This window comes from Buceros rhinoceros, unplaced genomic scaffold (assembly GCF_000710305.1).
Source record: "Buceros rhinoceros silvestris isolate BGI_N320 unplaced genomic scaffold, ASM71030v1 scaffold20895, whole genome shotgun sequence".
Taxonomy (NCBI): Eukaryota; Metazoa; Chordata; class Aves; order Bucerotiformes; family Bucerotidae; genus Buceros; species Buceros rhinoceros.
In genome coordinates, this window is record NW_010414946.1 from 27603 (window position 1) to 39549 (window position 11947).

The following is an 11947-nucleotide window of genomic DNA, read 5'->3' on the forward strand; positions in this document are numbered from 1 at the left end:
AGGAATGAAGAACCTACTGTTTAAGAGTCTAAGAGGTATGTTTGTTTAGCTTAGAAAAAAAAAAAAAAGGTGAAAATGCTCTGCATCATTAAGTACACATACTGAGGCACAGAAGTTAAAACAGTATTTTCACAAGAACAAGTATTAAGGTGCTACAGGTGCATTTGGTCTGGCCATTGGATGATTTCTGAACATAAGGACTTAGACTTTGAAAGACTCATTATCACAGCACTGAGAGCAAGAAAGAAATTTACTTCCAAACTCTGGCTTATTAGTTTCACGAAAGGATTTCTGTTTCTGAATAGCTCTTGCTGCAGGTAAGTGAACTGAAAAGGATTTTAAAGGCCCGCAGCTTCCAATATCCAATAATGGTTTGTTGCTGTTCTTGTTCTTTCCTTCATATTGTGTGTTCCAGACTGCTTGTATCTTCAAATGATTGACAGTGCAGAGGGTGTAAAATAAAAATTATGCTTTAGTGCACAAGTAGGGTGGGAAAGAAACAAGAGAAATATGGCCGCTTCTGGTGAGTTTTAGAACTTTTCATAAACCAATCTCTTGTAACTTCGGTAACATGCTAAGTTACAGCAAAAGCAAAAGTTAAAGTTAGAATAATGATAGTTTATTTCTAGTGAAGGGCAAGCACCATTTGTGGTTCTCAGTAACTTGGTAGCAAATCAATTCAGTTATACTTCTGCATACCTCACCATTGCTGTGTTATCACAGAATCAGAACAGTGCAGAGGGAAATCCAAATTAACTCAAAGATTGCAGCCTCTGCAAGTCAGCAGAGGTCATAAAATCCTGCAGCAGGTGTGTGGCCCTTCTCAAGTCATCTTCTGTTGCTTACCAAGTAGGTTGTTTTACGAATGTATTGCTGACACCACTGGAAACATAGGAAGGCATCACTTTTCAGAAACTGCAGACGTGGAACTCTTGCTAAAACATTACCTGAAACTGCAAGCTGCTGAATGCTGGAGTGGATCAGCCACTGCTGTTCATGAGATCGTCAACAGTAAGTGTAACAAGCGTCTAGAATCAAATCAGTAATTATTACCCAACCACACAGCATACTTTATGAAACAAACAGACTTTGCATAATACCCCAAAATACTTTAGTATTAGATAACAGGGAGGGGAAGAGAGCGACTAGGTTGCACCAGCAATGGAAAAAATATCTGTGAGAGTTTAGATGTGCAAGAAGTGGAGAAGCAATGACACAAGTGAAGCATGAAGCGAGGAAATGGGGCAAACAGGAAGGCTGCAGTGGATGAGAGACATAGCTTTAAAGAAGATTTGTCTACTACAGTGGCAAGACTATAAAGTAAAGAAAAACTATAGCTGAATATAACAGTAAAGGGAGGGGAAGGCTTGTGATGTATCCATAATATAGTTCTCACATAAACTAGAAGCTCACTCCTGAGAAGAATTTCCTGGATAACTTGCCAACCTGTACATCTGCGTATGGTTACACAGCAGAAAAGGGACAACTGAACGGAAAAATGTGGCAGGAATTTCTAATCAGAAACCCCATTTCGGCTCCAGAAGGCACAGAACTGCCACTGTGGAGCCAGGACTGGAAGCATCTTGCTGGGGTTAACTCATTCAAAGACTGAAACATTATGAAGTATCCCATGGAGAAGCACAGCTGTAGACTGAAACCACTGCAGTCCCAACAAGTCCTCACTGTCAGGAGACAGCTCCGATCATGTCCTTCACAGGACAACAGAGCAGCGTCAGCAGCAGACAGGAATTCAAGTGTCTCTTGGAGTACAAATGTTACAGCTCCGAGTGAAACTCTGCCACGTACATCCTCCTCCTGGCCTTACAACTGATATTCACAACTTCATTTGAATTATTTTGCAGCTGTAAAACAGTCACTCTGGCGCAAAATATGTGATACCACCTTGAAAAATGAATTCTAAATAATTGAACTGCAAATCAGTCAGCACGAGTCTCAACAGATCACACTATAATTGCAGCTATTAAACACACATTTTTTACTACAGTACAAGTCAGGACATAAAAGTACAAGTGTTCATTTGAATGTTAGAAACACATTTGCAGCCAGAAGCTCTGCAAGGCCACACAGTTCAGCCAACCCCAGATCTAAGTCATACACATGTGCCACCAGGAGATCAACCTTAGGGGTTACAGATTGTATCACTCTCCCGGAATTCAGCTCCATGTGTTTTGTTTCTTCAGTAACTGCACTTACTCATCCTTGCATCACAAACCTGTTACTATAACAATGCAAGCAATTGCGAGCGCTCTCAAATCCTATCTTTGCATCAGACAAAAATTTTCTATCTCTTCCCTAAGGATCTTTTAGCTGACTCCACTGCAATGATCCTCTCAAAATGCTACAACTAACAGCTATTTTCATCACAGAACTATGAGACTTACAATCACATTTAGACCTCTTGCACATGCTGAGATGAATCAATGTATTTTCAGCCTTTTATTGCTTATACTACGCAAACCTAACCTTAAAACCTTAGGTTTGTCACAGGTGGACCACAAATATTGTCTTAATTAGGTAAAACAATTGCATGATTTGAGCATCTAAATGCTAAGCATTTGCGGAGCAGGCAGATTTGGCAAATGAAAGAATGATGATTACTTTAATTGATTGGCATTATTGCTTATGAAATAGGATGAATCTGCAGGAAAACCAGATGCGGTTGTGGGGAAAGGGTCACTTCCTCTGCAGATCAGTCACCATCTTCACAAAGCCAATCATCCCCTGACTTCAGAGGAAGGGCACAGGGAAGATTTACATAAGAAATGTCAATTCATATTTGCACTCCAAAAAACTTTAAAAGAAAAAAAAACATTGCAAATACAAGTGAAATTTTATTAAGAAACAGAATTCTTTTTTTCAAGCTCTTGAATGTATTTAAGGTTTTGACAGACTTGTTTCTAATTTTGGAGACATCAGTTTATTTATAAATACGCAGTACGTACATGGATTAAGATAGGAGTAAACTGCTTTGTTTCCTGACCTTTTAATAGATCTTTAGAAGATCCCAAAGGGAAGGACGCAAAATCATAAGAAAGGCCAAACTGGGCATTCAGAAAGTGAGGTTAAAGGGCGAGTGGGTTGTTTAATTTTGTGCTTTTTGGGAGAGTGGGGGTGGTGTTTCAGTTTTGGGTTGTTTGTTTTTCTGAACTAGGCCAAGTAGTATTCTAGTTCTTGGACATTCTCTTTATACTGTGAATAAATAAAGGGTCATAAATCAAGATACCATATCTGTGAAAGCTTCCTCAGTCACTGGCAGTATTTCCTTTAATATGATGGACACAGAAAATAACCCAGTGAACACACACATTTAGCATATAATGCACTGTTAATAAAGCAATGACAGATAATTCACCATAATATGATAATATTATAATGATAATAAGTTACATAGTACAAAAATTTTGGTGATTTGCTTCTTGAAAGAATTTAGATCACTGCCATTTTCCTCCTACATTTTTAGAAAAAAGACTCATATTTTAGAAACGTGTGTGTTAAATTCTGGAATTTCATACTTTACACATGGAGGAAAAACCACAGTGCACCTTTATCAGGTGGATTTTGTAGAGGAAAATTATTACAAACACTTACTTGAGAGACATCTTCTGAAATCAGATTACCTTTAATACTCCTCTTTTGTTTTTAAACTAAGTTACAAGATGAAATAAAATATATAAAAAAAATCAAAATATTTTCTGTACTGGAGGTCTACAAAGATAACTTCCAGTACTGAAAATGTTTTGAAGTCTTTTAGTCTAAGTATGCTATTTATGCACAGTTCACTTCAAGATAATGATCCATCTAGGCAACTTTCAAATACAATTACGACATTAATCTAAAATAATTTCTAATGTAATAAAAACCCCAACACTTACAAAAGCTTCTAAGGAATTATATGTTAAAATGGAGTTGAACAATCCCAAATTAAGCTAGGATGTTAACACTTCAGTAATAGGATCCTCTATTCACCTGGTTTTTGGGTTCACACTCTCATCATTTGAGTTGTGCTAGCAAAAGCAACTCTGAATACTAAGAGAAAAAGATGAAAAATTGAATAGTTAAAAAGTCTGCTATCAAATGCTCATCAAAAATGTACTTTTCCAGTCAAGAACACCAAGACATTTTCTAAGCAAAACGACACAGAATTAAGGTTAAAACAACGCCAACTCTTTGAAAGTAACCAAATGAGTAAGAAAGTCTTACACTCACTAACACCGCAGCAGCCATAAGAAAATTTACAGGAAGAGGCCAAGCACCTTGTTTGTCCTGCAGCTTCTGCTGCAGCTCTGGGACCTTTACTCTTTGTTGCACAAGAACAAAGTCTGCCTTGTTTGGTATATTTCTCACAGCAGTCTCTTTAGTTCAAGCCAGTGCACATTTCCCTAATGTCAGTGTATTTTAAAAGACACTGTGAAATAGAGGCATAGAATCTTTACCTAGATGCGTTCAAGTCCAGAAAAAATTACATGACTGTACTTCAACCGTGAACATACATACATCTGAGATGCATCTAGGAAAGCTGTTCAAGACTGCTTAAGACAATGCTTGCATTTAACGAAAGGGATTATGATATGGCCTCCAAATATATTAGACATGTAAAAAGGACTCTTGTCTGAGGTAGACAGGTTGGCTGCTGTCAGAGTATAATTCCAGATGCGGCAAACACACACCCTGCAATTCAGGCCAATGTGAACAGAATGGAAAGTTCTGAAAGCAAACAGATATGTCTTGTACAACTTGTCTGTATATCAACATCAGATCATACTTATGGGTTGCAGTATCTTCAGCCACTTTATGTCAGTTTAGCTATGGAGAAATTAAGTTAAAAGATGCTGATTTCTAGCTAACTCCTTCCCTGTAGCCATATAAGCTGCATGGTGGCTTGAAATCCTTAACACCACTGGGCCAGAAGGTTGAAAATATGTTAACACAAACCACCATCTCATTTCTTGTGTCCTGCAGTTTTTGAACATCTTTGGTATTCATGCATGCAAGGCTTGGCAAAACCACAAACTCAAAACGTGTTCTTCTACAAGTGAGCACTTGAACCTGTATGAGCCAGTTTTAGTCAGAAAATAAATACTTATGTGAAGACTCAGATAAACAGAGTCAAAGAGAACATTAGGTATAGGCACCTTTTACACACAAGTCAAGTTACAGAAATTGACCTTTATTTAGTAATCAGTTTCTTTAACTTTTTTTTTTGATACAAAGTGACATTTTCATTTTAGTACAGAAAAACCATGTCAGAACAGTACCTGTCTGTTTCAGCTGTACCACTGGACTCTACTCTGACCTCAAAGTTTAAAAAAAACAAACAAACAAAATATGAGATAAACAAAAAACAACTGCTGTCCCTCACCATGAGAAGTACTTTGACTAGTAATTCATCCATACTATTTTCTATTTTTTAATTTTTATATACATACAGTATTAAAATAGTATGTTATAATACTATGTAAAATACTATATATATTTTATACGTATTATAATTCAAAATAGTCTATATAGTATATAACCATATAAATACTATATGAAATATTTTGAACTATAAAACAGCATGTGTAAAACAGAATTTAAATTTAGGACCAGATCTTTCTTTGAAGAACTGTGCAAGAAGAATCCCTTTTTAATTAAAAAAGCTGCAAACAGAAGCAAAACTACAGCCTGTAGTGTAAACCTAGAAACCCTACATAATGAAATGTTAGGAACAGTGACCAAGAAGCAGTTCTACTCAAATGAAATTCTAAAAACAATTAAAATCAGTACCCAAGAAATGTGGCACAAGAGACAGAAGAGACAGGTACCAAACCTGTGTTAGTAACACAGAGTCAGAAGTGCAAAAAAACCAAAAAGGGAACTGATACAATGGCGTTTGCTACAATAGGTAAGTAAGTACTGCAACCAAAACTAAACAATCACTTATTGTTTTGACAGTGAAAACACTAACAGTTTAGTACCTTTTTAACGGCTTTTATTCAAAGCCTTAAAACTGTGGCTGCTCTTAAATAAAAACAATGTGAATGCTACACACTGAAGTACAAAGCTTAATAATTACCCTGCAAAATTGCACTGACGTAAGCTTTCCATATTTACAGTATCTAAAAGTGACAGAACACAGCATGCTAGGCCTAGCTTACAACTCTTCCCCCCCTGTACTTAATCCAGGCCCAACAACCAAAAATTATTTTTTATCAACACACGTTAAGCTTGGATTGTTCAGATATATTATGACATTTAAATATTAGATTCATGCATAAAACAAGAAACGATATCTTTGACAGACAAGTGTTGACAGGATACAAACAGTGGTCTGCCCTGTAGAGGAGTGTACTTCCTTCTGAGCTTACTCCCAAGACGTACCGATTCAATCCCACATTATTACCAGGTTGTCAAGTCAACAATGTGCTTAGAAATGGTCAAAATTGCAACTAAGAGTCACATTGCACATAAACCATTTGCTCATGTTCAGAAATCTCACTCTGTTTTGGAGAGTTACCTCATTAAGTGACAGGACACACGGTTAAAAAAATCAAAACAAAACTAAACAAACAAAAAAAGACATTCAAGTAAACAGCAACAACCAAATACTTTGAAAAGGTTTTTGTAAACTTGTCATTCTACAGGGTTTTGCAGCATTGTTAAAATCATTATTCATGGACAAGTACACGCAGGTCGCAACCCCTTGTGACAACCTGTCTCATGTGCATGTATGACATAAGAGACAAGGTCGGTGAAGTGATCTACCCCTTCCCACATGCCTCATTGGGTCCTTTTGTGTTCAGTGTTATCATTCCCCTTCATGAAACAGCAATCACTTACAGATATCTTTATAAGGACAGAAATGGACAGAGTCCTCTGGAAAGTTAGTTGGTTATTTATATCTGCAAAGCAGTTTCATAACAAAATAAATCTACAGCGGCCCAGCTGGGATCCACAGGACTTTGTTTTGTTCTTGATCGACAGTTGTCATAATCTGAGTGCAAATGCTTGAAAGGGCTCCTCCCTGGACAATGCCTGGAGGGAAGAAAAAAAAAAAAAACCGACACAAATGAGACTGGAACAAACAGTTATGACTAATTACAAAGAGCAGTCTTGTACATTTTTTTGCAAAGTGTTTATCAGAATCAATCTACCCAATTCAATATTTGCCAGACACGTGACTCTTAAAACAAGAAAAAGAATAAACAGAGCAAAGAGGTCAAGCATTCAATACATATTTTTCTTCTGGTTCTTAGAACAGCCCAGGGAAGTTGCAGAGCTGATGGCTATAATCAACTGTTTTGTTAGAGGCCTCCATGTACTAATTTCAGAGGCATCAGGTGGCAAAGTTTAAGTCTAAAGATGGTCAGGACCTGCTATAATAAACCTTCTCTGTTGCGCGTGTGGTGTTAAGAGTTTTATATTTATGTGGTAATATACATAGAGACTATATTTGTAGCAACTAGACCCTTTTTACAAATATTATTAGTAAGTTATGAGGCAGCTCACAGATCAGAGTTAAACAAAACTCCAATTCTTATTGCCAACTACATTCAAGGAACAAGAGGTCAACAGTAAGTAACTCCATGAAAATCAGTTCAAAAGATAAATTAATACCTTGCATTCTACCCTTGCTAAACAAAACAGTCATAAAAAGTAAAACGCCAACATTAACACAGGAGAGGAGAATATATTAGCTTTAAGACTTTAAAGTGAGGAACTTCATGACTTAAATATGTCAGCAAAGCCTCTGGCCTCAGCTACCACCAACACTGTAATAGTATGGAAAATCTTATAAGGCTTAAGGTATAATTACCATTTTTAAAAAGAGAAAATTTGATCTCACATAAAATATTACTTGACTCTGCGGTACATACTACAGTTAATGATGTCAGGTGAGTTTGGATACAGCACACAGGAACTGACAAGGTCTATGACAGGTGACGAATGGCAGTTAGAGAGTGATTCAGATTACACACCGTGCTCACAATTTGGTATAGGAAACAAAGACAACTTGAAAGAGTCATTAGTCAAAAAATGTACTTCATGAAGTAGTCACAGAGTTCAGGTCTGAGACTGTGTGTCACATATAGCTTCATGAAGAAGCTACCATGTCCAACATGCCTATCTACAGGTTTATTTAATGCAAATTACAATTTCAACAAGCTTAAATGTCAATGCATTTTAACACCAATCCTCTCTGACTACCAGCATCTGGAAATGTTGATGACAGCTGGAGTCCACTGTACTTGGCATTAACAGAGGGAGGTCCTTCCCTCAGAGCATGTGAGAAGATACACATAGGACTCTCTTAGACTGAGTGCTACTTTCACCATCAGGGTGAAATTAAAATGCAACAAATGACTGAACAAGGAGCAGATGCAATCTGGCCATACACGTCTGCAGTACACATGTCAAGCTCTGTAAAGGTTTGGTATATACCATTTAAATGAGCATTTGTATGGCTATTACATACTAGGTAACTGATTTTGTTGAGAACGTGCAGCTTGTCTAAGGATGCATTGATACAGCTCTAAACTAAGCACACCTCCACTTCCCTCCCCTGCACTTGGGAGGTATGCATCAAAATATTTCTCTAAGAATCCCCTTGTTTAGGAGATGCAAAGTTGGATTTTGGCTGGTTTACTGGCAGTTTTTTGGTTTTGGGGTTTGTTGTTTTTTTTTTCCTCCTCTAAGTTTTGTAGCCATTCACATCAAGACAGATAGAATTTTATCCCCTCTTTTGAATGTATGTGGAATCACATGGAAATATACTCTGAAATAAGCAGAGACAGTCTTCAAACAGTTTTCTTTCTCTAGTAAAAATACAGTATTAACTCCAATTCAAGATTCATATGATATACTTTATGTTAAGAAGTTGAATTTAATTATTCGAAATTACAATGCATGCTCAAGAAACCTTTAACAATTTTTTTCCTTTCTTGGAAGATTTGAAGTACTTCTCACAAATCATTCATTAATTTACACTACAGGGTTTGTTTTGTTCTTTTGTTTGCTTTTCTTTTGTTTGGTTCTTGCAATTACAAATCAACTTAGATTCCTTACACGGCATAAAATTGACAACACTCTCAAATTATCTTGATCATATTTCCAATACTCACTTTCAGAATCTCTTTAGGTTATCAGATCCATTACATGCTAAAACAAAAACATGTAAAAGCAAGGGATAGTATCTTGAGATCTCCTCTCTCAGTAAAATTAAACACCAGAGCATAACTTTGCCAAAAGAGAAGGTGAAATGAGAAAAAAAAAGACAACAGACAACCAAAAAAAAGTGCTCTTTGAAGGAACACAGGTTCTTTTGAATTACAGTGTAAACAGATTATACTGCCACTGTGTTCCTAGTGAAATGATGATTAAATACTAACCTGTAAAGTACTTGCTGTATTCTTGTTCTATTTTTTGAGCTGTCTCAAACTGTTCTTTGGAATGTTTTTGTGTAACTTTATCCCTCAGGAAGATTGGGTCTTTTTGCTCTCTGCAAAAGAAAAAGAAAAAAAAAAAAAGAAAAAGAAGAAAAACCTTGTATAAGAGTGATTTATTTATTTTTTAACAGACTTGAAATGAGTACCTCTGGCTGGGTGAATGGGGAAGGCTAATTAATTTGCAAACATAATCCCATGCACAGAGTGCCATCTGCTGTGTATCAGCAGTATAAGCACAGTCATCAGGATCATTTCGGTGCTAACAATTTTACTTGCTATCAGGCCAAGACAGTATGCCTTTAAATTCCCAGAGATTAGAAGGGGGTAGAGGAAGAAAGAATAGAATTTTTTCCAGTTCGTGTGATTTAGATCATCATCTCATATACATTCCAGAACTCCCTACACAAAGCTGAGTTCAAGTACAGGTCTTCTAAGGGCTTGAAGTATCAAGAATTGAGCAAAGAGAATACTTCCATGTCATCTTATATATGGCACATATTTTTGAGATGACTTTTTTAATATACAAGCTGTTGGAAATAAAGTAAGAAAAAAATACAGAGAAATACAAATAGTAAAAAAATTTTTTTCAATTCTGATCGAGGCTTGTAATACTCTCCTCCAAATCTGACTTAGGGTTCCCAGTAGGGCATCCTGTTTAAAAGGAAGCAGAATTCATAATCAGCTAGCAAGGTCATACGGATAGGTACTAAAACAATAGTTTCTTGTAGCAGTGAGAAAAGCAGCACGATTTTATGTTATAAATAAACCACCCCACCCCACCTCCCACTACTAAATGAACCTATAACTGATGTGTAGGAATTTGAAGAATGCCAACAGAACCTGTGCTATATCAAAAAGGCTGTTTGGAAAAACCTTTGGTGCTCCTAACAGGAAAAGACAATGTGCCACTGCACCTTATTTTGATGACTGCTACAAATCCTTGCTTGTCTAGTTCAATTGCTCCCTGTCACTTTCCAAAAAAAGAAAATAGCTGTAATGGTCACCACTCCATTTCCAAAGGGGCTCAAGACATCACAGTTCCATTTATCATTCAAGTGCGTGACCCTGCAGTGGTAATGAAATACACCCCATTGCTTTACGTCTTGCTTCTACTTGAAAATGGTGATACTTATCTTCTTTATTAAATAGATAGTCATCAAATTTATCCACAGATCAAGAATATAAAAAAATCTTCAACTTTCACAAGTATAAGCACAAGTATAAGACCTCTCAACAAAACTGTTTCTTAATACTTGTGTTGAAAGAGTATATCACTTCTTACCAATCACTCTATGAAAATGTGTGGAGGCTTATTCAAACATTAAGGGAGGGCCTAGGGTCTGTAACTCCCATGTTCTGCTACTGGCTATATTCGAGCAGGAAATTCCCAATTACTGAAAGAGCATGGCCAAGGAGACCACGTTATACACGCTCCATGGCAAAAGGACATGTCTCTTCTTGTTTTCACTGGAGAATGAAAGCTGAAGTTATGAATCAGTTGGAGCTGCATTCACACACTTAGCCCAGCTGAGAAGAGGGAGAATAGTTCTTCATCACCGTCACCACTTACTCCTCAATGGATCTCACCCATATCTGTCTTACGGTTTAACACAAAAGTGAGCAGGAAAGATCTGAGTGCCTCCTGGAGTACACAGAGTTAAGTCTACATTGTTCGAGTTCTTTGAAAGATTCACTTAACTGTCATGCAACCAAAATGAAGTTAGGACAATTTACCTCACAGTGGTTCTCATAAGGATTAATTTCCACATTTTAAAGAGATTTAAGATGACAAGGATGAAAGAAACAATAAAGGCAACAAGCTTATTTTAAGCTAAAATAAACAACCCTGAACTATACCCCTCACAGACTTACTTGATTTGTTTAGCATTTTTGTAGCGAATAAAAATTACAATAGGGTAGATATGAACACTGTGGAGCCGTTCGATGGCATGAGGAGCGATGTCAAGCAGACAATGACAATCCTAAGATCAAATGTAAATGCAAAACACTCATTCAGTTAAAGAGCACAAGCACACATGCAAATTCCCCATTTCTTCCTCTACCTACATTAGAGCAACCCAACAAAATTTTGCTACAAATTTAGCATTTTGGGATACTGAGCAATTTATACCTGAAGGATTTATAACAAAAGACAGAAGATGACAAACTGCACAAAATTCCATTCATAATACCAAAAGTATGCATTGATAGAAATAAAAGTATTTGAAGAACTAATGAAATGAAAACTCAGATTGAAATATATGCAATATATATGCAATTAAATTTTTTCCAAATTTAAATATTCATATTAACTTTCTCTGTCAGAAGTCATAAGCAAACACAAGTGTTAAAGTAGTAAGATCTTCCACGTGGTTTGACAGAAAAATATAAGCAATGTAAAGATTTTCATTAAAATCTGTCTTCAGGATTATTAGCCTGTTTATATTCTATATGACTACATTAAATGGAATAGTTAAAAACCTCCTACATTCTCTTTTGTT

The 11947-nt window shown here is 36.4% G+C and overlaps 1 protein-coding gene across 1 annotated transcript; it reads right to left on the reverse strand.

The window, feature by feature from the left end:
• Positions 1-6208: 6208 nt before the first annotated feature.
• LOC104494447 (disks large homolog 5-like) lies at positions 6209-11428 on the reverse strand (the record flags this gene model as incomplete). The annotated part of the gene is made up of 3 exons (XM_010137267.1): positions 6209-7035; positions 9390-9499; positions 11319-11428. Coding segments are annotated over 3 exons (324 nt in total), but the record flags the coding sequence as incomplete, so codon positions are not given.
• Positions 11429-11947: the final 519 nt, after the last annotated feature.